At 32.1% G+C, this 27,297-nt stretch overlaps 2 protein-coding genes across 5 annotated transcripts in view; one reads left to right on the top strand and one right to left on the bottom strand.

Moving 5' to 3' along the window:
- Positions 1–6,889: 6,889 nt before the first annotated feature.
- Positions 6,890–22,175, bottom strand: LOC139498873 (uncharacterized). 2 transcript variants are annotated; one of them, XM_071287458.1, is made up of 3 exons: positions 22,023–22,175; positions 10,233–10,341; positions 6,890–7,849 (listed from the first exon to the last, which is right to left on the bottom strand). In XM_071287458.1, exons 1-3 carry the CDS (start codon positions 22,115–22,117, stop codon positions 7,718–7,720), a joined length of 336 nt encoding a protein of 111 aa, XP_071143559.1. In that variant the 5' UTR covers positions 22,118–22,175; the 3' UTR covers positions 6,890–7,717. The 2 variants fall into 2 exon arrangements, with proteins under 2 accessions (XP_071143559.1, XP_071143560.1); XM_071287459.1 differs by lacking the exon at positions 22,023–22,175 and adding an exon at positions 21,728–21,809 and having other exon boundaries at positions 7,578–7,849.
- Positions 21,759–27,297, top strand: part of LOC139498871 (nicotinate phosphoribosyltransferase-like) — a 34,868-nt gene continuing 29,329 nt past the window's right edge. Inside the window, exons 1-2 of one of the 3 annotated variants that reach the window (XM_071287457.1) lie at positions 22,226–22,331; positions 23,886–23,963. In XM_071287457.1, the coding sequence (XP_071143558.1) occupies positions 23,909–23,963 (55 nt within the window). In that variant the 5' untranslated portion in view covers positions 22,226–22,331; positions 23,886–23,908. Of the gene's footprint in view, positions 21,875–22,067; positions 22,332–23,885; positions 23,964–27,297 lie in introns of those variants that run through there. The other 2 variants (XM_071287456.1, XM_071287455.1) reach the window with 2 other exon arrangements.

Below are 27,297 nucleotides of genomic sequence, written 5' to 3'. Positions count from 1 at the left end.
TTACTTCAAAACACTATGCTTTAGATATAATTAACTTGAAGTAGACTTTGCTTAATATGAAATAAACTTTGTGCAACTTGAAGTACATAATGTGCATAACTTAAAGTAGAATATGTGTAACTTGAAGAAGACTATGTGTAACAATTGCAGTAGACGATGTGTAACTTGAAGTAGAGTATGCGTAACTTGCAGTAGACTATGTGCAACTTAAAGTAGACTATGTGCAACTCATAGACTGTATAACTTAAAATAGACTGTGAGTGAATTACCAAACATGACTCTACAAAGAACAATAGGTACTTCATGGAGTCTTATGATAGGTATGTATATAATCTATTTTCATGGGGCAACACTCCCCATTGACTCCCTTTGTAGACTAACAACTTGTCTAACTAAATCAGAAGTGTCACTTTGACTCACTAGGCGGTCAAATGTAAAAGGAACGCTTTCACATTGCTCCTAAAATGATACTGTATGTTGAAGTATTCAGTAAAGCAAGCTATCACTACGTTTGCAGTGGTAATTTTTCCCCACATATACTACACGGAAATGTATAAAAGAGGGACGAAAGATAGCAGAGATATAGTCAAACTCATAGATCGAAAATAAACTGACAACGCATTGGCTAAAATAACTAGAGGCTCTAAAGAGCCTGTGTCGCTCACCTTGGTCTATGTGATTATTAAACAAAGGAAGCAGATGGATTCATGACAATTGTGTTTTGGTGATGGTGATGTGTTTGTACATCTTACTTTACTAAACAGTCCTGCTGCTTACAAGTATCTCTATCTATTTAAAAAGAGGAAATAACTAATATATATTATGAATCATATATACGATCCGTACATTTATTGAACTTTGCCTAGTAGTTTCAGTGGAAAATATTAATAAAAATTTACAAATTTTATGAAAATTGTTAAAAATTGACTATAAAGGACAATAACTCCTTAGGGGGTCAATTGACCATTTCGGTGGTGTTGACTTATTTGTAAATCTTACTTTGCTTAACATTATTGCTGTTTACAGTTTATCTCTATCTAAAATGATATTCAAGATAATAACCAAAAACAGCAAAATTTGCTTAAAATTACCGATTCAGGGGCAGTAACCCAACAACGGGATTTCCGATTCAACTGAAAATTTCAGGGCAGATAGATCTCTTGACCTGATAAACAATTTCACTTCCTGTCAGATTTGCTCTAAATGCTTTGGTTTTTGAGTTATAAGCCAAAAACTGCATTTTACCCCTGTTCTATTTTTAGCTGTGGCGGCCATCTTGATTTGATGGCCGGGTCACCGGACACATTTTTAAAACTAAATACCCCAATGATGATTGTGGCCAATTTTGGATTAATTTGGCCTAGTAGTTTTAGAGGAGAAGATTTTTGTAAAAGATAACTAAGATTTACGAAAAATGATTAAAAATTGACTATAAAGGGCAATAACTCCTAAAGGGGTCAACTGACCATTTCAGTCACGTTGACTTATTTGTAAATCTTACTTTGCTGACCATTATTGCTGTTTACAGTTTATCTCTATTTATATTATTATTCAAGATAATAACCAAAAACAGCAAAATTTCCTTAAAATTACCAATTCAAAGGCAGCAACCCAATAATGGGTTGTCCGATTCATCTGAAAATTTCCGGGGCAGATAGATCTTGACCTGATAAACAATTTCACTCCCTGTCAGATTTGCTCTAAATGCTTTGGTTTTTTAAGTTATAAGCCAAAAACTGCATTTTACCCCTATGTCCTATTTTTTGCCATGGCTGCCATCTTGGTTGGTTGGCCGGGTCACCGGACACATTTTTTAAACTTGATACCCCAATGATGATTGTGACCAAGTTTGGTTTAATTTAGCCTAGTAGTTTCAGCGGAGAATATTTTTGTAAAAGTTAACGACGACGCCGGACGCAATGTGATGGGTAAGGTCAATTGGCCCTTTGGGCCAGGTGAGCTAAAAATACAAACAGACAAATAATAGTACAGAAGACACAACAAAGTAAACTAAAAACTAAGCAAGACGAAGCTCCCCAAAAACTGGGGGTGATCTCAGGTGCTCGGGAAGGGTAAGCAGATCCTGCTCCACATGTGGCACCCATGTATACCTTATATTTCAAGAATTAATACTGCTTCAATACTTGGTTCATGGTATTGAGACAGAAATTCTGATATTCAATTAAGAAAAAAAGACTTTTCTTATTGCCTTTTCTCTCAGGTTGAGTATTTAAATGACTAAATAACAACATTTCTTGTTTGACTGATCCAAAGACAGTACTTTTTACAATGCATCGACATTACATGTATAAAATATTTTTTGTCTTAGACATTCAGTGCTCCTTTAAGAGCAGGGAAACGGCAAACACCAATTTTCTTATTTTTTATTTGAACTGGTCTGAGATAGAACCCATCACTTCCTGCACTTGAGGGTGAGAAAACGTTATCCACTGTAGCAGTTAATATTTATTAAAAATAAAGTTGACTAAAATAGTCTTTTAAATCAACTCAATTATTTTCAAAGGTTTAATTCTTGTATACATGTATTTTCTGCACATATCTAAAATATATAAATAAAAACACATTTTAATTTACAAATTGAAAGCACCTTACAATAAATATCACAAATATCACCCATTTATACAATACTGAGGGCCACAATATGTGATGTGGCCAGTTATGGTCATGATGTAACTCTTAGCAATCTTTTACTCAAATGTACAACATCTGGACAACACAAAATCTTAAATATTTATAAAAATCAACAAACAATATCATAAGGCATAGTTTTTAACACAAGTTTTTGTGTAATTTACATTGTGGAGAAAAAAAGAGGAATAAAAATCATGATTTTTTTTTTCTTTAAATGCAAATCAGAATGAGTTCTTATATATAATAATAAGATACATGTTATGACAAACTACATGATATTGATGTGTGATATTCCTTCTTCTCTAAATCTTACCCACTTTATCCTTTTCCTAATACCAGTAAATAATTTTTATTTAATCAACATGTGATTTCTGTGATCTCACTTCCTCATTGGTCAAAATTTGATTATGACATCAGGTTTTCTTGCCTTTCTCTGAAATTGTGATGTCATGAAAACAAGAGTCTCTCAAGAGCCTGAATCGCTCACCTTAATTCTTTTGGTTAAATCTCTCATCAATGATTATTTTGGCTTTTCAATTTATTTAAATGTGTTTTGGATCGTCCTATTTTCTTCAAAAGCCAAAAAAAAATAATCATTTTCTCCTATGTTCTATTTTAGCCATAGGAGCTATGTTTCTTGACATACAAGGAAATAAAATATAAAATTTATACTAGATACTCTGAAACTCATTTAGCCTAAGTTTGGCTGAAATTGATACAGCAGTTTCAAAGGAGAAGATTTTTTAGAGTAAGTCAACATGATGAACAAATTGTGAAAAAAGTCTTTAATGGGCAATAACTCCTTAAGGGGTCAATTGACAATTTTGGTCAAATTGACTTAATTGAAGATCTTACTTTGCTGAACATTATTGCTGTTTACAGTTTATTTCTATCTATAATTATATTCAAGATAATAAACAAAAACAGCAAAATTTCCTTAAAATTATCAATTCAGGGGCAGCAACCCAACAACAGGTTGTCTGATTCATCTGAAACTTTCAGGGCAGATAGATCTTGACCTGATAAACAATATTACCCAACGTCAGATTTGCTCTAAATGCTTTGGTTTTTGAGTTATAAGCCAAAAACTGCATTTGACCCCTATGTTCTATTTTTAGCAATGGCGACCATGTTTGTTGATAGATCATAAATTCGGATACAATTTACAAACTAGATACCCTAAGGAACATTCAGTTAAAGTTTGGAAGTATTTGGCCCAGTAGTTTCAGAGGAGAAGATTTTTGTAAAAGATTACTAAGATTTACGAAAAATGGTTAAAAATTGACTATAAAGAGCTATAACTCCTAAAGGGGTCAACTGACCATTTCCGTCATGTTGACTTATTTGTAAATCTTACTTTGCTGAACATTATTGCTCTTTACAGTTTATCTCTATCTATAATAATATTCAAGATAATAACCAAAAACAGCAAAATTTCTTTAAAATTACCAATTCAGGGGCAGTAACCCAACAACAGGTTGTCTGATTCATCTGAAAATTTCAGGGCAGATAGATCTTGACCTGATAAACAATATTATCTCTGTCAGATTTGCTCTAAATGCTTTGGTTTTTGAGTTATAAGCCAAAAACTGCATTTGACCCCTATGTTCTATTTTTAGCAATGGCGACCATGTTTGTTGATAGATCACAGCTTCTGATACAATTTACAAACTACATACCCTAAGGAACATTCAGTTAAAGTTTGGAAGTATTTGGCCCAGTAGTTTCAGAGGAGAAGATTTTTGTAAAAGATTACTAAGATTTACGAAAAATGGTTAAAAATTGACTATAAAGGGCAATAACTCCTAAAGGGGTCAACTGACCATTTCCGTCATGTTGACTTATTTGTAAATCTTACTTTGCTGAACATTATTCCTGTTTACAGTTTATCTCTATCTATAATAATATTCAAGATAATAACCAAAAACAGCAAAATTTCCTTAAAATTACCAATTCAGGGGCAGCAACCCAACAACGGGTTGTCTGATTCATCTGAAAATTTCAGGGCAGATAGATCTTGACCTGATAAACAATATTACCCCATGTCAGATTTGCTCTAAATGCTTTTGGTTTTTGAGTTATAAGCCAAAAACTGCATTTGACCCCTATGTTTTATTTTTAGCAATGGTGACCATGTTTGTTGATAGATCAAAACTTCGGATACAATTTATAAATAAGATACCCTAAGAAACATTCAGTTAAAGTTTGAAAGTATTTGGCCCAGTAGTTTCAGAGGAGAAGATTCTTGAAATAGTTTACGACGACAGACCACGACGACGACAGACGACGGACGAGGACGGACGCCAATTGATGGCATAAGCTCACTTGTCCCTTCGGGACAGGTGAGCTAAAAAGGTGACCATACCTGATTAAGTCACATATTAAGAATGTTGGCAGATCATTCCAATCAAAGGATCAAGTTTGTCTGCATGACGTCTAACTATTATTAGAGAAACTGATTACACCACCATATATCATGCAATACGATATTTATACGAGCCTTGTGCTTAAAATTAGAAATTTAACTATCTCCACTGGATAAATATTGTATCACACTTGATGCAGTGATCTTTATTTTATACATCTCTGTTTACATAACTTTGCTTTTAGCCTTTAGACTCTTTATCACATTCAATCAAAGAAAAACATTGAATTGCAATGTACATTGTACAAGAAAAAAATTAGGTTTATAGAAAATATCAAAACAAATCTGACAAGTCTTTTATAAAAATTAAAAATCTATTTTGATGAGTTAAAGTTTTTCAGAAACAATAAATTATGAATAAAAAATGTTTATAAGCTATAATATTCATATTTTCCTCATATACATTGATATAAATTCTTTTCTATTATTATCTTATTTAAAAAAATAATATTTAGACTAATTGAATTCTACTTAAAGTACTTTTACAAATACAATTTGATAAATTAGCAATGTTTAATGACAATTATTGTTTTCTGTGAAAGAATACATTATAATTTACAACCTTTAAACTCTGAAAATAATAAAATTAAATATTCAACTTTTGTTGCCACTTTCTAGACTACTGTGAATTCATTCATTTTCTTAGGATACAATTTCTATGGATTGAGACATGTTCAGAAAAAAATTGTATTTTCATTGATTTTTGATTTATAGATTTTACTAAAATATATGAAAGATCATGTTAGCCTACACAATAAAATATTAAGTGTACCTTTGTTGAAAATTTCAAATGTTAACCCACAAAATTCATAGAAATTAGTTCCCCATGAATAATAATGAATTCAGTTTTATAAATGACTATTGACTTAATTATAGATAACAATCACTATTTCAATGAATAATGCCCCAAAAAATATACAACAAAAATTTAAATAGTGAAAGCTTGGTCCTTCACAGGCTTACAATGAACAAAATATCTCATTTTCATTCGTCTTTCTTTCATTTCATTTATCCCCAATTAAAAATGCAGTCCTGCCAAAAAAACACTGAAAAATCTGTTTGTAAGCTATGCACAATGCAGTTCACATACAAAACAATAAAATAGCAGGATACATCATTGCCAATATACACAAACACAAAGTATTGAAAATGATGATCCACATTTATCCTCGCCACTAGAGTGGATTTGGTGGATATGAAGTAAAATCCACACAAGCCTTGTGTGTTAATACAATTTTCATGGACTGAAAAATGGTTTTTGGGTCCTAAATGCTCCGCAACTTTATTCATAATTTGGCCTATTAATTTTTTTTGGTTTAAAGCGTCATTGATAAGTCTTTTAAAGACAAAACACAATATGTTTCTATCCTACATAATTTTTAGGATGTATTGATAACAGGCTATTATTTGAACTTTGGAATTATTTTTAATTATGGAATTTGCTTGATTTCTTGTTATTGAAATTTTTAATAAATTCCATGTTTATTCTGTACTGAAATGTTCTGTGCTGCGCACAACACTTTCTATTACAAAGAAAATAGTATATTTTCAATAGGATGTACTGTGCCACGTACAACACTATCTAACCAAAATACATTGTATGGAAAGTGTTATTAACCCCTCAAAAGATTATAATACCAAATAAACATAGAATTTATAAAAAAGTTTAAACACAAGAAATTATGCAAATTCCATAATTGAAAATAATTCCAAGTTCAAATAATAGCCTGTTTGATATAAAATTAAGGAGATGTTTTATGAATGCCTTACAAAGACAAATATCATATTTTTTAGTTAATCATTAACCCTAGTTTTAATATGCATAAATAGTTGCAATGTTGTGAAGCCTTAACATATATTTCGCATATATGAGGGTAGTAATGCCATTTATCGTCAGTCTTCAAATGGTCATTTTCGACTACCGTTAGCTTCAAATTGGTTAAGATTTTACAGTGAAAATCAAAATATCCTTCTTGTGATTGGTCAGAGGTCTCAAATAATTATTGTTATTGTTACTTTTCATGTTTTTGGAAAAAAAAAAATTTGATTTGTCAAAATTAGCCCATATTTTTATCAACTAAAAAAGTTGTACATTTTAATCGTCATGCACTACAAATTACCCTTAACGTCAATAAGAATAAATTTTTACTGTTATTCTTCATGAAGGTACCCCCTTACAACTCTCATATATTCTCTAGAGCTATCAAGGAATCATTTGATTCAAGATAGATTTTACAAAAATATTCATTTTCTAAAATTACACATGTGTCAAATATCTATTCATGTTATTCAAATGAAATTCATTGGTCCTATAATAATAGTAATACATGATAATAAAATCAAGTTCTTTCACTCATTCATTCTATTCACGAATACAAATATAAACATGATATCTATTCATCAATTAACTTTCCTCATCTCAATGTATGTGATCCATTAAATATGTACTGATAATTTGTCCAAAGCTAATGATTGACAAAATGATTGATAAAAAGACTAGTTCCTCCTTCTTCCCGCCATAATGGAACATCGTAATGAAGTACTAACCACTTAGTGGCCGACAACTAATAATATCACATGTTAAAAGATCTAGATGGGCACAAAATGTATTCATAATCACATTTCTATGGTGGACAGAGGTCAATGGGCATAAAACGTTGTGTTGACCGTCAATAGAAATAAATCTGGGTCCCATGACCAATACTCGTTACTCTCGTAAAAGTCCAAAAATGAATACTGTGATTCTCTCTCTTCTATATATTGCTGTAGTAGCTGCAAAATGAACAGAAAATAAAATAGAAAGATTGCTATCTTATTTAGGGACGACATCAAAAGATCAATGAAGGATAAAAAACTTAATTCAAATAGGTTTTTTTTTGGGGGGGGGGGGGGGGGGGGGGGGGCAAAATTGCTGAAAGCTTTGTTTAATTGACATCGCTTTTATATATATAATCTTATTGGTCAATCAATTTTTCCCAAATTAAGTTAAGAGGGGGGTAGGGACCTGGGGGGTCAGTGAAAAAACTATATGAATTAAGTTTTTTTATCCTACATTGAACTTTTGATGTCCTCCCTTAATGCCTTACACATCATTTAAAATAGAAATGATATTGTGTTCTCGATTTAAATGTCCATAGTAGCTATCTACATCACCAAGTACTGCAAGGTTTGATCTTTTGTTATGCTGTGCAAGAAGAATTTTGTATTGAAAGGGAGATAACTCCTATATTTTTCAGATACTTATGATTTTGCTTGGTATACAAACTTTGATTAAATCATGTCAACACTGAGGACAAGAAAAAAAGTGTTCTAAATATAATTTCTGTTTTAGAACCCATTCTGGTTTTGTCAGATCAATACACACCATCAATTAATTGGTGGGATTAAATTTCATTGACCCATGTTATAAAAACCAGACATGCCAGAACAGCATTTAAAAGTAACTATAGACTCTAAAGAACCTGTGTCGCTCACCTTGGTCTATGTGAATATTAAACAAAGGACACATATGGATTCATGACAAAATTGTGTTTTGGTGATGGTGATGTGCTTGTAGATCTTACTTTTCTAAACATTCTTGCTGCTTACAATTATCTGTATCTATAATGAACTTGGCCCAGTAGTTTCAGTGGAAAATGTTAGTGAAAATATATATATAAATTTTATGAAAATTATTAAAAATTGACTATGAAGGACAATAACTCCTTGAGGGGGTCAATTGACCATTTTGGGCATGTTGACTTATTTTTAGGTCTTACTTTGCTGTACATTATTGTTGTTTACAGTTTATCTCTATCTATAATAATATTCAAGATAATAACAAAAAAAACAGCAAAATATCCTTAAAATTATCAATCCAGGGGCAGCAACCCATCAACCAGTTATCTGATTCATCTGAAAATTTCAGGGCAGATAGATCTTGGCCTGATCAACAATTTCACCTCCTGTCAGATTTGCTCTAAATGCTTTGATTTTTGAGTTATAAGCCAAAAACTGCATTTTACCCCTATGTTCTATTTTTATCCATGGCGGCGATCTTGGTTGGTTGGCCGGGTCACTGGAGACATTTTTTGAAACTAGATACCCCAATAATGATTGTGGCCAAGTTTGGTTAAATTTGACCCAGTACTTTCAGAGAAGATTTTTGTAAAAGTTAACGACGACGGACGACGACGACGGACGACGACGAACGCCAAGTGATGAGAAAAGCTCACATGGCCCTTCAGACCAGGTGAGCTAAAAAGTGCTTTCAGATTTTTGTAACACACGCAAGATCTGTATCTTAATCAGAATGTATTATCTTTCATCTTTCTTTGTGATACAATGCTGTATCAAGCTACTCTAGCCTCTTAGATAATTTATTCAGTTCAGTTGTCTTAAGAATTATTTATACAATCACATCAGTTTATATCATGTTTATAAGCAAACGTCATTGAAATGGCCAGGGAAATAAAAAAAAAAAAAACTAGCTATGGTCTCATAAATCTGAGGAAATCATACTTTTGTGGCCAATTAAGTGAGGTTAACCCTTTCATCCCCAATAATCTTTTAGGCAATGCCTGTTCCTCTAATGTAATTGGACTATATAAAGAGAGATAACTCTATATTATGTTTGAACAATAACTGGTTTGCTGTTGGGGTTATCTATCCTCTTCCTGTTAATGGTATCCTATGTAACATGTGCTTATAGTTATTAAAGTATTTAAACTTATTGATGTCCTTCTAAGTGTCTGACGGTTTTTTTAAACAAAAGAGAATCTACAAGGCCAAAATTAAAAATATGTTTGTTTCCCCTCCCCCACCCAGGTCAAAAATAAGCCTCCGGGTCAAAAAATTATTTTCCACAAAAAAAATCAAAATTATTTTTTTCCTGAAAATAATTTGTTTCCATTTTTGGAAAGTGCTTGAAAGCAAAAGGATTGATAATCTAAATAAATACACTCAAATTGAGCACAAACAACTGATAAGTGGCCTGGACTGGACAAGCCAAACCATTCATGTGACCATGCTATGACAATCACATCCAGTTACAAAAAAAAAAAAAAAAAGAACCTGCCTTCCTGGTCTGTTTACAAAGGGTAGACCCGGGGAGGGGAAACAGATGTTCTTTTAAATGTGGCCCAATTAAGGAATATTTCTTTTTCTTTGTTCTAACCTCATATGATCTAAGTGATGTACCAATCTGAAGAAAGAACATGGCAAAACAAAATGTCATTCCACATACTGCAAATAGTCGTAGTAAAATAAAATCATCTCGTAAAATTCTGAAAAAAAATCATAAATTGTCATTTCACATACATGTAACATTTATAAATATTAAACGTGTTAAATGGTAGTCCATTTATTTCAATAGGTAAAGTGTTATCAGTTATTAGTTAAGTTAAAAATGTCCTGAAAGTAAAACAAATTTTGAAAATATCATCTAATTAAACATTAACCTTAAGTCCTTTTACTACTACCATAAATCTGCCATAAATGGACATTTATGACGAAATTTGTATACATACGTCAAATTTCTAACATTAGGCCAACTAAAAATTAATATGTAGAATTTTGTCCCACTTGCATGACTTGAAAAACATTTTTGAACTTCTAGTTTTCTTTCTTTTGAAATTCTTCTGTAGTGTGTTTTTCATATATTTGTTCATGATGTTAAATTGTTATGGTGCAGGTGTGGATCCAGCCATTCATAAAAAAAAACAAGGATAAAAGGGGAGGGTGTGCTCCAAGAATGTAGGACAGAAAGCATGGAAAGTCACAGGACAAAAAGTCACAGGCAAAAGTCACGGACAAAAAGTCACAGGACAAAAAGTCACAATTCATTTTTTCTGATTATTTTCTTTGAATAAAAAACACTCATTTCTACAAAAAAAATAGATATAAACAAATCACCAAAGTTTCATGGACATTGGTGAAAGCCTTTTTGAGTTATTGTCCGAAGTGTCGAAAATCCCCCTTTTTTTTTATGAATAATTCGATATAAAGCCCCATAAATCCAAAACTTAAAATCTGAAATTTATAAAAATTGAAAGGGAGCTTACATCAATAGATATAAACAATTCACCGAAGTTTTATGGACATTGGTGAAAGTCTTTTTGAGTTATTGTCCGAAGTGTTGAAAATCCCCCTTTTTTTATGAATATTTAAAGCCCCATAAATCCAAAACTTAAAATCTGAAATTTATAAAAATTGAAAGGGAGCTTACATCAATAGATATAAACAATTCACCAAAGTTTCATGGACAGTGGTGAAAGCCTTTTTGAGTTATTGTCTGAAGTGTTGAAAATCCCCCCTTTTTTATGAATAAAGCCCCATAAATCCAAAACTTAAAATCTGAAATTAAAAAAAAACAAAAGGGAGCTTACGTCAATACATACATGACATATAAACAATTCACTTAAGTTTCATGGAAATTGGTGAAAGTGACTGTGTTTTTGAGTTATTGTCCGAAGTGTGGACGACGGACGGATGGACAACGGTATACCATAATACGTCCCGTCTAAAAGACGGGCGTATAAAAAGTAAATATTTCTGTGACTTTTTGTCCTATCAAATCTGTGACTTTATGTCCTGTGACTTGTAGGATGTAGGACAGAAAGTCACAGGACAAAAAGTCACAGACAAAAAGTCACAGGACAAAAGTCACAATTCAGTTTAGAGATTATTTTTCTTTGAACAAGAAAACACTAAATTTGAAAATATCTTTTTGTATTTTTATTAAAGTTTAATATATAAAGCAAGTTTGTAATTAAAATTTATTCAATAAATATTAATAATGATTAAATAATTGTTATGAAAACAATGTCAAAGTGGCATGGTACTAAAATGACTTCATTTTGCGAATAAATACATCCTTTGCATGTTTAAAATTTAATACAATTTTATTTATCAAGGTTTATGAGCAATTTCCTTAACTTAAAAATGAATATAGGTTATAAAAAGTAAATATTTCAAAATATATTAAAACAATTGTCAAAAAATTATTTGTGGCTTTTTGTCCTATCACATTTGTGACTATGTCCTGTGACTTTTTGTCCTGTGACTTTCTGTCTGTTTACCGTTTAATGTCACCTGGTTGCTTTTGGTTTGCACGTCTACCTGACAATATATTGTTATGTAACATTACAACCCAAGTCAGAGTTCACCTGTTCGTCAAGTGATGGGATTTTGAAGGTATAGAATATTTATCTATATCAATTGTTGCGAATTTTTTTCTTGGGACGTTAATATTTTATTGTTCTAAAAGGAATGTATAAATATATTTCTAAAGAAAGATATATTATACAGAAAACAGGAAAACATCTTTAAAAAAAAAGAAGAGAAAAAAAATATTATAAATTTTATTGTTAACTATTTAATAGTTAAAGCATGTAAAGTATAGTCCGTCAAAATAAAATGTTCCCGTGTCACATTTAAAATATTTCTTTTTTTTCTCAAGAAATATTGAAATCAATCATATCGAAATATCACCAAAGAAAATCAAAGAAACATCCAAGATTCTACATGAAAAATTAAATTTAATCAAGGAAAATTCTTACTATACAAATCCTTGATTTGATGCAACATTTCCATATACATGTACATGTACATCATCAGTCATTTTGAAAAATCCTGAAATATTCACTTTTTTAAATCAATTTTAGACAGAAATTGACCAGAAATTAAAGTTTTAACTTTTAAATAGTATTTTTTGCCAGATACATATTTGAATATATATTAATCGATATGCAAAGTTTTATTTTTATTAATGGAATTTCTTTATTTGTTGCAAAAGAAGACATGGGTATCTGTATATTTAGCATTGAGTCAATGGAGAAATAACGAGTAAAAGTTAATGTTTTACGATTCTCAATTGACAGACTTTAATCAAAAATGAAACTGTTAGGACCAACATAATACATTCATGACATTATAAGATAGAAATATGATTGAATATCAAGGATTAATTTGCAAAAGTTAAAAAACGGGTCAGGTTAAAATGGTTAAGGAGAAAATTAAACTTAATCGAAACACCTATGCATTTTATACATGTTATATGGGCGTTTTTCAATAGAAACGTATTTTCTTGTCCCAGCCACTTTAAAACTAGAGGCTCTAAAGAGCCTGTGTCGCTCACCTTGGTCTATGTGAGTATTAAACAATGGACACAGATGGATTCATGACAAAATTGTGTTTTGGTGATGGTGATGTGTTTGTAGATCTTACTTTACTAAACATTCTTGCTGCTTACAATTATCTCTATTTATAACAGTACTTTCTGTGGAAAATGTTATTGAAAATCTTCAAATTTTAAGAAAATTGTTAAAAATTGACTATGAAGGGTCATACAGTACTGTTCAAAAATATCGATTCGATAACTTTTTTCTCCGATTTCCGTGTTTCTCGGAATCACACCGAGTACCGCGGATTTCACTCCTAAAATCCTCCAAAGATTCTCTCCCAACACCGCGTGGCTGTTAATTGGTTTATTGCCCATCGGATGTACTTCAAATTAACGACGCGTGACAACATAATTGGATTACCCAGATAATTTACCTTTGAACATTTAATCGATCTTGGTTGCACAGGTGTGCTTTAAAATCACGGTATTATAAATTGAACAAATGTTTTCCTTTCTTTGACAGATAAAGATGTGACAATATCATTTAGAATAAGATAATTATTATCTTTTATATTTGTGTCTTATGCCGTTATCTTTAAAATAGAACGTACACACGAAAAAGTACGAAGAAAATTGTTATTTTGTGTTTCTATTACAGTCCGGTCAGGTCATACATTGTGTTCTTTCAGCAAGGACGATTTTGCCACAATTAGTTTCTTTTATAACTTATTCAATAAGCAATATCAGCGCATTAATTGTTCATTATTAAAAATTCAACTGGCTAATAAAATCATGGTTTTTTTTTCGGTAACCCGATTCATCGGATCATCAAGTAAACTTAATTTATTGAGCAATGTAAAATATTATGTTTCACCACCTCGGTACATTTATACAGACTTGAATAATTCAAATTACGAACAGAAACTGTTAAATGACAACTCTGTTGACAAAGAAAATAATTTCAAGTGATATTGATAGTGCTCGTCATTTTCGCATTTTACGGAACGGTTTTCAAATTGACGAAAGTATTTATATCAATTTCGTCATTTGAATTTGGAAAGTGAAAAATATTTTCACATTAATTATATTATAAATGTACTATAATTCTACCGGTGTTTGACAAGTTTATGACGCTCAATCATTTTACGTTTACAAAAGATGTTAAAAGTTGTGATGATAAGTAATCCGCTTATCGCTATCCGATAGGTCACTAATCCTTTAATTATTAATAAAATTTATCAAACCTCATAATTGCCCATCATAATATTCTATTTCAGTTAAATCAGTCATCATTTTATTTTCAAAATTTCCCAACCGCCTACAATTGGCATTTCTTTATCGTATTATCATGATTATTGTCGTTTGAATACAATCAGTCACCCCGGACAATTTCCATCATAATTTCAATTAGTACATCACCATCTGTAAATCTATATTATTGACCATGGACATATAACTAATGTACTTTCTTTTTTGAAAGATAAAACATTAAAATTCAAATAGTTAAAAATGTGTTCACGTTTATTCGGATAAGAATTATATTTTCCCGATAAATCAAATGTAAAAGGACCTTCTGGAGCCTCAATACGATTGCACAAAAATGTCGTTCTGCAACTTTAGAAACCTTGAATGGACTTTCCCACGGTCGGCCAGAAAGGTCACCTGAGATTACTAGTACGCGATATTTTTTCCCGCCCTTTAAAAAACTCGTGCTGTGGATAACATTGATGTTAACTATTTTTAGCATTTAACATTGTACATTAAGGTTAAGATATTTTTAGATGGGCTAACAAAAAATACGAAAATATTTTGACTTTAGTTTTTATTACCACAAATGAAATTTAATTAGTATAAAAGACATTTAAAATTATACACCTGTTTGACACTTAAACTGGTACAGTAGACCGGAAATATAACTCTTTATTACTTCAACCTTTACCTGTCAGGTAATCCAATTACCCATTCAGTCTTGTGCCGGTATAGATCAAAGTAGGATAAGGGCAATTAATTCCTCGGTGTAGAGAGTGAGCTCGTTATCACAATAAACATTTACCTGATTTTGGGAGAGATTACTCCCAAATTCCTCCCAACATTTTGGGAGGAATATCGGAGTTTGTCGGAGTGGCTCCGACATTTTCCTCGGTGTAGGGTGTGGGAGAGTTGGTACTCTTGAACTGTACTGTAACTCCTTAGGGGGTCAATTGACTATTTTGGTCATACTGACTTATTTTTAGTTCTTACTTTGCTGTACATTATTGCTGTTTACAGTTTATCTCTATCTATAATAATATTCAAGATAATAACAAAAAAAACAGTAAAATTTCCTCAAAATTACCAATTCAGGAGCAGCAACCCAACAAAGGAATGTCCGATTCATCTGAAAATTTCAGGGCAGATATATCTTGACCTGATGAACAATTTTACCCCCATGTCAGATTTGCTCTAAATGCTTTGGTTTTTGAGTTATAAGCCAAAAACTGCATTTTACCCCTATGTTCTATTTTTAGCCATGGCGGCCATCTTAGTTGGTTGGGCGGGTCAGCGGACACACTTTTAAACTAGATACCCAAATGATGATTATGGCCAAGTTTGGTTAAATTTGGCCCAGTAGTTTCAGAGGAGAAGATTTTTCTAAAAGATTACTAAGATTTATGAAAAATGGTTAAAAATTGACTATAAAGGGCAATAACTCCTAAAGTGGTCAACTGACCATTTTGGTCATGTTGACTTATTTGTAGATCTTACTTTGGTGAACAGTATTGCTGTTTACAGTTTATTTCTATCTATAATAATATTCAAGATAATAACCAAAAACAGCAAAATTTCCTTAAAATTACCATTTCAGGGGCAGCAACCCAACAACGGAATGTCCGATTCATCTGAAAATTTCACGGCAGATAGATCTTGACCTGATGAACAATTTTACCTATGTCAGATTTGCTCTAAATGCTTTGGTTTTTGAGTTATAAGCCAAAAACTGCATTTTACCCCTATGTTCTATTTTTAGCCATGGCGGCCATCTTGGTTGGTTGGGCGGTTCACCGGACACATTTTTTAAACTAGATACCCCAATGATGATTATGGCCAAGTTTGGTTAAATTTGGCCCAGTAGTTTCAGAGGAGAAGATTTTTCTAAAAGATTACTAAGATTTACGAAAAATGGTTAAAAATTGACTATAAAGGGCAATAACTTCTAAAGTGGTCAACTGACCATTTTGGTCATGTTGACTTATTTGTAGATCTTACTTTGCTGAACATTATTGCTGTTTACAGTTTATCTCTATCTATAATAATATTCAAGATAATAACCAAAAACAGCAAAATTTCCTTAAAATTACCATTTCAGGGGCAGCAACCCAACAACGAAATGTCCGATTCATCTGAAAATTGCAGGGCGGACAGATCTTGACCCGATGAACAATATTACCCCGTCAGATTTGCTCTAAATGCTTTGGTTTTTGAGTTATAAGCCAAAAACTGCATTTTACCCCTATGTTCTATTTTTAGCCATGGCGGCCATCTTGGTTGGTTGGCCGGGTCACCGGACACATTTTTTAAACTAAATACCCCAATGATGATTGTGGCCAAGTTTGGTTAAATTTGGCCCAGTAGTTTCAGAGGAGAAGATTTTTCTAAAAGATTACTAAGATTTACGAAAAATGGTTAAAAATTGACTATAAAGGGCAATAACTCCTAAAGTGGTCAACTGACCATTTTGGTCATGTTGACTTATTTGTAGATCTTACTTTGCTGAACATTATTGCTGTTTACAGTTTATCTCTATCTATAATAATATTCAAGATAATAACCAAAAACAGCAAAGTTTCCTTAAAATTACCATTTCAGGGGCAGCAACCCAACAACGAAATGTCCGATTCATCTGAAAATTTCAGGGCAGACAGATCTTGACCCGATGAACAATATTACCCCATGTCAGATTTGCTCTAAATGCTTTGGTTTTTGAGTTATAAGCCAAAAACTGCATTTTACCCCTATGTTCTATTTTTAGCCATGGCGGCCATCTTGGTTGGTTGGCCGGGTCACCGGACACATTTTTTAAACTAGATACCCCAATGATGATTGTGGCCAAGTTTGGTTAAATTTGGCCCAGTAGTTTCAGAGGAGAAGATTTTTGTAAAAGTTAACGACGCCAGACGACGACGGACGACAGACGACAGACGACAGACGCCGGACGCCGGACGCCAAGTGCTGATAAAAGCTCACTTGGCCCTTTGGGCCAGGTGAGCTAAAAAAAAGGAAATCAACAAGATCCGCAAAATTATAGACCTATCACTATTCTTAGCTGTTTTGGAAAACTTTTTACGTCCATCCTAAATGAACGATTAACGAAATATTTCGAGAACTTTTCAATAATACATAACAATCAAAGTGGCTTTAGGAAAAAATATTCAACAACAGATAACATATTTATATTACAAAGCCTCTTCGACCTAGCTAGATCGCAAAAGAAAAAGTTATTTTGTGTTTATATTGATTTTGCCAAAGCGTTCGACACAGTTTGGAGAAACGGCCTATGGTTTAAGATGGCATTGAATCACATTGATGGAAAAATGCATACAGTAATACATAGTATGTACAATAATATAAAATCAAGAGTTATATACAATAATCAAAAATCTGATTTTTTCCCATGTAACACTGGAGTTAGACAAGGGGAAAATCTTTCCCCTCTATTATTCTCTTTATATATCAATGACCTCACTGATTTTTTGCTATCACATAATGTGAAAGGTTTGTCATCAATATCGAACTCCCTAGAAACTAGCCTCAATATCTATTTAAAGCTGTTCATTTTATTATATGCCGATGATACTGTTCTAATGTCAGAAACAAAGGAAGACCTTCAAATGCAATTAAATTGCTTCAGTGAATATTGTGATACTTGGAAACTTAAAGTAAATACATCTAAGACTAAAGTTTTAATTTTCTCTAAAGGAAGACAGCCTAATAATATTAATTTCATTTATGAAGAAAATGAAATTGAAATAGTGAAAGAATTTAACTACCTTGGACTATTGTTAACAAGATCCGGATCCTTCAATAAAGCAAAGAAAAGACTATCAGAAAAAGCAACAAAAGCTATGTACAACGTTATTAAACTAGAGGCTCTAAAGAGCCTGTGTCGCTCACCTTGGTCTAGGTGAATATTAAAGGAAGCAGATGGATTCATGACAAAATTGTGTTTTGGTGATGGTGATGTGTTTGTACATCTTACTTTACTGAACATTCTTGCTGCTTAAAATTATCTCTATCTATAATGAACTTGGCCCATTAGTTTCAGTGGAAAATGTTAGTAAAAATTTACAAATTTTATGAAAATTGTTAAAAATTGACTATAAAGAACAATAACTCCTAAGGGGGTCAATTGACCATTTCGGTCATGTTGACTTATTTGTAAATCTTACTTTGCTGAACATTATTGTTGTTTACAGTTTATCTCTATCAATAATAATATTCAAGATAATAACCAAAAACAGCAAAATTTCCTTAAAACTAACAATTCAGGGTCAGCAACCCAACAACGGGATGTCCGATTCATCTAAAAATTTCAGAGCAGATAAATGTTGACCTGATAAACAATTTTACCCCTGTCAGATTTGCTCTAAATGCTTTGGGTTTTGAGTTATAAGCCAAAAACTGCATTTTACCCCATGTTCTATTTTTAGCCATGGCGGCCATTTTGTTTGGATGGCCGGGTCACCGGACACATTTTTCAAACTACTAACCCAAAAGATGATTGTGGCCAAGTTTGGATTAATTTGGCCAAGTAGTTTCAGAGGAAAAGATTTTTGTAAAAGATTAGTAAGATTTACGAAAAATGGTTAAAAATTGACTATAAAGGGCAATAACTCCTAAAGGGGTCAACTGACCATTTTGCTCATGTTGACTTATTTGTAAATCTTACTTTGCTGAACATTATTGATGTTTATAGTTTATCTCTATCTATAATAATATTCAAGATAATAACCAAAAACATCAAAATTTCCTTAAAATTACTAATTCAGGGCCAGCAACCCCACAACGGGTTGTCCAATTCATCTGAAAATTTCAGGGCAGATAGATCTTGAACTGATAAACAATTTTACCTCTGTCAGATTTGCTCTAAATGCTTTGGTTTTTGAGTTATAAGCCAAAAACTGCATTTTACCCCATGTTCTATTTTTAGCCATGGCGGCCATCTTGTTTGGATGGCCGGGTCACCGGACACATTTTTCAAACTACTAACCCTAAAGATGATTGTGGCCAAGTTTGGATTAATTTGGCCCCGTAGTTTCAGAGGAGAAGATTTTTGTAAAATATTACTAAGATTTACGAAAAATGGTTAAAAATTGACTATAAAGGGCAATAACTCCTAAAGGGGTCAACTGACCATTTCAGTCATGTTGACTTATTTGTAAATCTTACTTTGCTGAACATTATTGCTGTTTACTGTTTATCTCTATCTATAATAATATTCAAGATAATAACCAAAAACAGCAAAATTTCCTTAAAATTACTAATTCAGGGGCAGTAACCCAACAACGGGTTATCCGATTCATCTGAAAATTTCAGGGCAGATAGATCTTCACCTGTTTAACAATTCTACCCCATGTCAGATTTGCTCTAAATGCTTTGGTTTTTGAGTTATGAGCCAAAAACTGCATTTTACCCCTATGTTCTATTTTTAGCCATGGCGGCCATATTGGATTGTTGGCCGGGTCACCGGACACATTTTTTAAACTAGATACCCCAATGATGATTGTGGCCAAGTTTGGTTTAATTTGGCCCAGTAGTTTCAGAGAAGAAGATTTTTGTAAAAGTTAACGACGACGACGACGGACGACGACGGACGCCGGACGCCAAGTGATGAGAAAAGCTCACTTGGCCTTTTAGGCCAGGTGAGCTAAAAATATGTTTGATCTTTGCAAGTAATTTTTTGTGCAGTCAGTACATTGAATAAGATTTAACATTTTTAAGCAAAGAAACAGTTTATTTTTATAGGGATTGATAAGATATTGACTCCTGAATGGTCCAAAACAACCAAAATGGCATGTCCCTAGACCACCTGTTCAACATTCATACTCTAAAATATCGTAAAAAAATGAAGAAATAAATGTTATTTTTACTTTACATAAGTTCTTTAATAGTTCAAAAGTATGTTCAGACCCAACATATTTTAATAAACAGCTTTCAATATAGGATTTTTAATTTCAGAAGGTGTGTCCCTCACAAAATGTCCACTACGAACAAAGTTATTAAAATTGCTAATAAACAGTTTTATAAAATCAGTGTAATTTATGTTTGCAAGAGATATAAACATTAGGGTATTACAAAAGAAATGATGCTTTTATAACGGCAATTAAATTGTTGGTAAGAAAAATTGAGCACATCAAATGGACCAGAGTAATACTGTATTTTTGTTAATGTCCACTACGAAACGGGTCAAATCTCCTTCAGTATCTGGTTTTAAAATTATGAAAAAAAAATCAGTGTACAGCTTAATAAATGCTTTGATGAATACAATCAGTCTTGTTACTATTGCAATATAGGGATTGTGGGAAAAAAAATAAAACATGCGAATATGTCCCCTACGAAACAAGTATGGGAGAAAAACGTTTCGTAATGGACACTTCCACTACCATGCAATCTTTTTTTAATCTTTTTTCAATTATATATGTGCAAAACAAATAACAAGGGTTAGTTTCATGTAATTTTTATTGGGCCATTTTTATTATGTTTTTATTAACATATAATAGGGTTGATGTCAACTAAGAAACTTTTTGTCCACTACGAAACGGTTTTGTCCACTACGTAACGCATCAAAATGTCCACTACGTAACATGAGTTGTACCTTCATACATTTGTCATATGTGAAGTACTGTCTAATCTTTAACGATAAAAATGGTTTTTCAATTCAGAAAAAAATGAGATTTTTCTAGTATTTTATTTAAAGTAAACAAACTGGAATTTCTCTAGGAAACATTTAAAATTGCAAAAAATATGTGTGTTTAGTAGAAGTTTCGTAGGGGACAAAAGTCCCCTACGAAACTACACAAATTATGAAAATAATATCATTTTAAAGAATATTTAAGATTGCACTTTTTGTTTACAAACAGGTCTATAATAGAGGTATTCAAAATAACTCTTGAAATCAAATTTTAGACAAGTTGATTTCCATTTATTTTAGGTCTGAAAGTTCTGCTTTTATTTAAAAACGCCCATATGGGGCAGTAAAATACAAAATGGCTTTAAACTCTTTTTAAAAATAGCCCTAGGGGGCCCAGGCCCCCCTTTCGTTGGAAAAATTTGGTTGATTACATAGGGAATCATTGAAGCATGACTGGAGAGGGCCCCCCCTTAGGTCAGTCAGCGGGCCCCCTTTAGGAAAAGTTCTGGATCCACCTGACTGTCACTGATATCTTTCAAATTATTTATCCTATAGATAGTGTTATAATATTTCTCAAACATGTAAAAGGGTCTCCAAATTAATGTCATTAGGGTGTAAAATCAACAGTATATTCCTATTTATCATTTTCATATAAATTTACTCAACAACTTCAAAGTTGTTCTGTTCAGTGTGTTGGTTCCTGGTTAAAACGTCAAATGACGTCATGAAGACATTTCGCGGGAAATATATCACATGACTTTAAAAATGGACGTGGATACTATTGATACTGGTACTGTTCTGCTGACAGGTATAAATTGCTTCTTCAAAAAACATTAATACATAAATAAGTGTCACATATGATCTGGATGTCAGAGGGCAGTGCAAGTGTTTGACTTTTCGAAGGGAAGCAGCAATTTGAATCTGTCTGCATGATGTTTATAGCGAGATAAGCTCACCGCCAATCCTTTTTTAACAATGACCAAATTCCGAATCCGTTTCTTGTCTCTGCATCCGACTCTTTTTCGTCCTCACTGCTGGCCACATCGTCCATAATTTCTTTTCAACTTCAATTATCGCCCTTTGAAAACAATATTCTCTGGCTTTTTCCCAATGGAGATTGAAAGTTTACGTTGTCCCCCGAAGGTGATTTAAGGTCATGAACTCCTCTGTGGTTCATTTCAGACACAACATGTCGGGAGATCACAGGCAATTTTCCACGGTCCTGGGAAAGGAACAGAATGGAGTTATACAGCCTATTCTTACTGGTAAACATGCACACATATGCTGCAATTTTCAGATTTGACATTTTTTTGATATTTTTGTTTTTGTTATGACAACCTTTATTTAGATCAATAACTGCTAAATTATGTCAATTTCCATTTTCACTTCTGTTTTAATTTTATAGTTTCACTTTCGATTTTGTAGGAAATAAAAGCAATTCTTAAATTTATTTAACATTTTGCAAATAAGCATAATCATTTTAATTTATTTGAGGTACATGCATACCAAACATTTGCTTGTCATGATATTTATATTGACATTATGTTCAACATGTTCAACAATGCCAAAAAACAATAAACCTTGATTTCAGGTTGTGATAATTTTCAAAAAATTAGTTGGAAATTAGAAGTATTTTCTTAAAATGAAAACAAGAAGTATTTTCTTAAAGTGTGTTTTCTGGACGTGCTGGATAGTCACAAAAGTTTTTGATAATGAGTTGATTTTTAAAAATTTCTGATTTACAGAAATGGTTGTTGTGAAACAATTTTTTTTCTATAACACTGTGACACACTTTTTTTTATAATGTGTCATCAATATATTTATTATCCTTCACCTTGTTATCTAATATAATACTAATAGCCATAGCTCTAGGGTTAAATGTCACTCAACTGGTCAAGTTTTATGAGAAACTTCCTAACCTGTTAGCAGCAGTATCTTTCCTGATAATTTAACTTCAATATATTTCAGCTTTGAGATTATATTTAATAATTAAACTGATTAAGTTGATCATGATGATTGACAGGATGTTTATTGTGTATACCATGTATACTCTACATAGAAATTAAATGCATTTTAAGGAAGAAAACATGTCGCGATCGAGTCATATGAAAGCATAGAAGCATCAATTTTTTAATTTTGAAGTTTTTGGTCTCACCAGGCATGGAATGAATAGGCCCATCAATGCATTTGAATGAGGACATACAGATGGACACCCCCCTTTGTCCTGGGTTGGGAACCCCCTTTTTAAAATGACAGGATCAGCACATGGAATTAAACCTCAATATTTTGCACTTGATGTTCATGAGCAGCTTAGCAGTGTTTGTTCAAAAGTGAAAGTTAAACATGTTCAATGATCATGATGATCTTGATGATGTTGAGATTTTAAATATATTTTTGGCTGCTAATTTGTCAAACAGCTATTATCATGATCATGTTCACATTCATATGAGGAAAAGACATGAAAGATATATAGGAATGAATTAACATTCATGATTAACATGATTAATACTTTGACCTACTACCATTATTACACATTTGACATACAATGTACATGTATAACATGTATAACAAGGACGTTCAGTAAGACAAGTAAAGTGGTTATGAAAGGTGGTTTTAAGTTCAACCATGTTGAAATTACATGAATTAAGTTACTGCAGGGGAGTGTAGGTATTAATTGAGATTTGAATAAGAGGAAGAAATGTACAAATGATGTATAATCATGAAAATATTTGGGGAAAAACTAGTGGAAAAGTGGATGGGGTCTGTGATAGGAATATAACTTTAGCTTGTAATCTACATTTTTAAGTATGATTTTTCAGGACTCTTTCAGGATTGAAATTTAATGATGGAACAAACTTTGCCAGTGCCAAAATTTTGTCACATAGATGGCCTTGAAAGTAAGCATATCTATGTGGTAATGTTCTCCCAGATACCTAGTATCAGTGTGCTTACCTTGGTTACGCTTGCTGCTACACTATTGATTTTCTACAAAATACTTACATTTTGTACCTATTTTTTCACACAATTTGCTGGTCTCGCTATAGTCCTTTCATATAGTACTTTATCCATGTTCACTATATTAGTTTACATATATATACATGTATATATATATATGTATAATGGCACTCTTTCTGCACATACACCAACATAATAGTACTATAATTACTCTTAGGGGGCCATAGGTTTTAACCCTCAATGACCCTATTATACCATGTGTATACACTGTTTAGTGTTATAGTTACAAAATGTATGTGATATGTGAAGATCAACATCTGTGCCCCTATCAACTGAACATGACCAATTACACATTTTGAACTCTCCTTTTAAAAGTTGAAGCCTAGTGCCCTTCATCCTGAGCAACCTCATCACATCACAGAATAAATCTAGTTATACATGTTATAGGTATCATATGCATGAACATATTAAAATACCTAATAGATTTTTGCTTCAATTATTCTTGTTTTGAAATATTTGCCACTGGACATTCAGCAGATGACGGACAACAGTCAATGAGGAACATTGGTGAAGATTATCCACACTTACCATGCTTACATATGGCATTCATTGTTTATACATACACATTACATAATTGACTGTTGTCTGCTGAATGTCCATGTGAAAATATTTCAAAAAGAAAAACAATTGAGTTCCTTGCATTTGCAGATCATGTGATAATATGATGCAAGATTTTAAGTATCAGACCAACCCATCTCTGACATGGAGGAACCCCTCCCATTTTTCTCTTATAAGCCAGGGACACTGGTCATGCTGATAGGTCTGTCTCAGGGGGCCACTTCAACACTTCATGAAAATGGTGTGGCGCTGGGGTTTTGTTACCATGGTTACCCCACCCTTTTCATATAATTTAGATTTTAAAAATGTATACCTTTTCATATATATTGCGTAGGTAAAAATGTAACCTTTTCGCCATATTGTTTGGTTTGGGTTTCTTGTGGTGTACAATCTGACAATATAAGAATGGAATACCATAGTGTCAAAAAAGAGAAATTAGTTGATACAGGGATGATTCCACTATATAGTTTAGGGCCCATCAACGGCCCTTAAATCCGCCAGCGGCTTCAAAAAAATGTTTGTCAATATTAATTCCCAATTCAGGAAAATAAAACAAAAATCGGTATTTCCGGAAAAGTTTCCGTCATCGATTACGGCAACTATAATTTTTCATAGTTTGTCGTCAAAACATAGTAAAATTCGGATAAAAATGCTGACTATGATCGCATTTTATTAACAACGATTTAGTTATGTCAACATGAGGTAAATGAGCGGCCGGATTCAATTGAAGTTAAAATGTTATGAGAGTATGTGGTCTCGTAAAAGTAGATCGCTCAGTAGGTTGATCAAAAATATGCTTTTTGTCAAAATGGGTGTCAAAACAGACCTTGGCAAAGAGCAAATTTATTATAACATTGATGAATGAATTTGAATGGTAAAAGCAGATCGCCCAGTAGAGCCGGTTATGTTAATTAAAACTTGTCTTGTAAAAGAAATTATTTTATATTTAGCTCTTTTTTCAGCAAAAGACAAAAGTTTCAGCGTTTTTGAAAATAATGTTGATGATAGACCATTCATGAAATTAGACCCCCTCCCCCCCTGAAATACGATGTCATCATTATGGAACTGTTTCAAAAGATATGAAAATGATCCAAATAATTTTAAAGTTCACTGGTTCAATTGCTTTAAATAACTTATCAATTAAGCATATATATATATACTTTTGTAATTGCTTTACTTAATTCAACAATTGGCCAGTTCTATTTGAAATACATTTAAAAAATTTTCACTGGTTAATATGGCAAGCCGTTTTGCTATTTAATCTAACTTCAAGATATCTCATAAACTTTATAAGATATCTTATATAATAGTTCATTAGATATTTGATATAGTTTGAAAGACATCTTATAAAATTTATAAGATATCTTATATAGTTCACGAGATATCTGAAATAATTTATGAGATGTCTTATACATGTAGTTTATAAGATATCTCATATAATTTTCTTAATATGATATCCAATGAACTATATAAGATATCTTATACAAAACATATTTATAAGATATTTCATATACTTTAAGATATCTTAAATATTATGAGATAATTTGAAATTCGAAAAAATAGCTAAATGGCCTGCCATAGGTTTATGTTAGCTGGTACTTGTGGTATATATGTTTTTTGTAATAGGCCTTGTTTACCAAAGTTAAGATGATAGTGCATCATATGCAATGATATTCATGTAATACAACTTCCCTGGTCTGAATCCAATAATTTTTTTAATCAGTGTACAGAAGAAATTAACTTAATATTCATTTTCCGTTTTTACAGGAAAATGATATATTATTTCGTCTTATATTGTATGCATAAAAAATTCCCAATTGGGATAAAAATTCCCAATTTGATATTCAAGGGACCCATTTGTAAACACCTGGAATCATCCCTGTGATAAAAACACAGTCGGGAATACCAAGAAAGATGACAGATGAAAAAGTTATGCATGTTATGGGAACTTTATTGACCTAGAATCATATATTTCTGATAGCTTTAATTTATTTCCTATACCTATTAACATATTTACAAGCTTGAAAATGTTACCTATTCCTGCGGCACATCCTATCACTTGTATATATAGGAAGTCCCCACCCCCACGACCCCCCCCCCCCCCCCCCCTTGAGAGGTCTGTGACTAATAAATAAACAATTAATTAAAGGAGTCGGGTATTTTAACTTCAGAAGTAAATTCAAACTAAATTAACAAATGATTTACTTAGTTCATTTTTATTTTCCTACAAGTGTTTAACAAATGTTTAATAGTAAATCTTTTATTGACAGTTGGTCAACAAGACCTAATTTCATTTGTATTGAGCACATAAATCATATAGATAATAACTATCTACATATAACATAGATATATAAAATATGATAAACTTTGATTCATTTCACAAATGTATGAGTGGTACAATACCCAATTGCCCCACATGTATATTATATATATATATGTCAATTTTATAAAATCATGTACTTGTTGCTTGCTATCAGTTAGGGTCATAACTTGACTGTGTTAATTTACGATTTTTTTTTAACAGAATTTTAAAAGAAAAAAACATAAATAAAACAATTTAAAATAGAAAATAAATGGACACAATGAATAAAGAATATATATATAGAGAACGGTGGTCTAAAAAAAATGTAAAAAAAGAAACAAAGGACCCCTACCAAG

The sequence above is a fragment of the Mytilus edulis genome, chromosome 12 (assembly GCF_963676685.1).
Source record: "Mytilus edulis chromosome 12, xbMytEdul2.2, whole genome shotgun sequence".
Lineage (NCBI taxonomy): Eukaryota > Metazoa > Mollusca > Bivalvia > Mytilida > Mytilidae > Mytilus > Mytilus edulis.
Note: the sequence above shows the minus strand (reverse complement) of the source record. Positions and strands in the feature narration are given on the sequence as shown.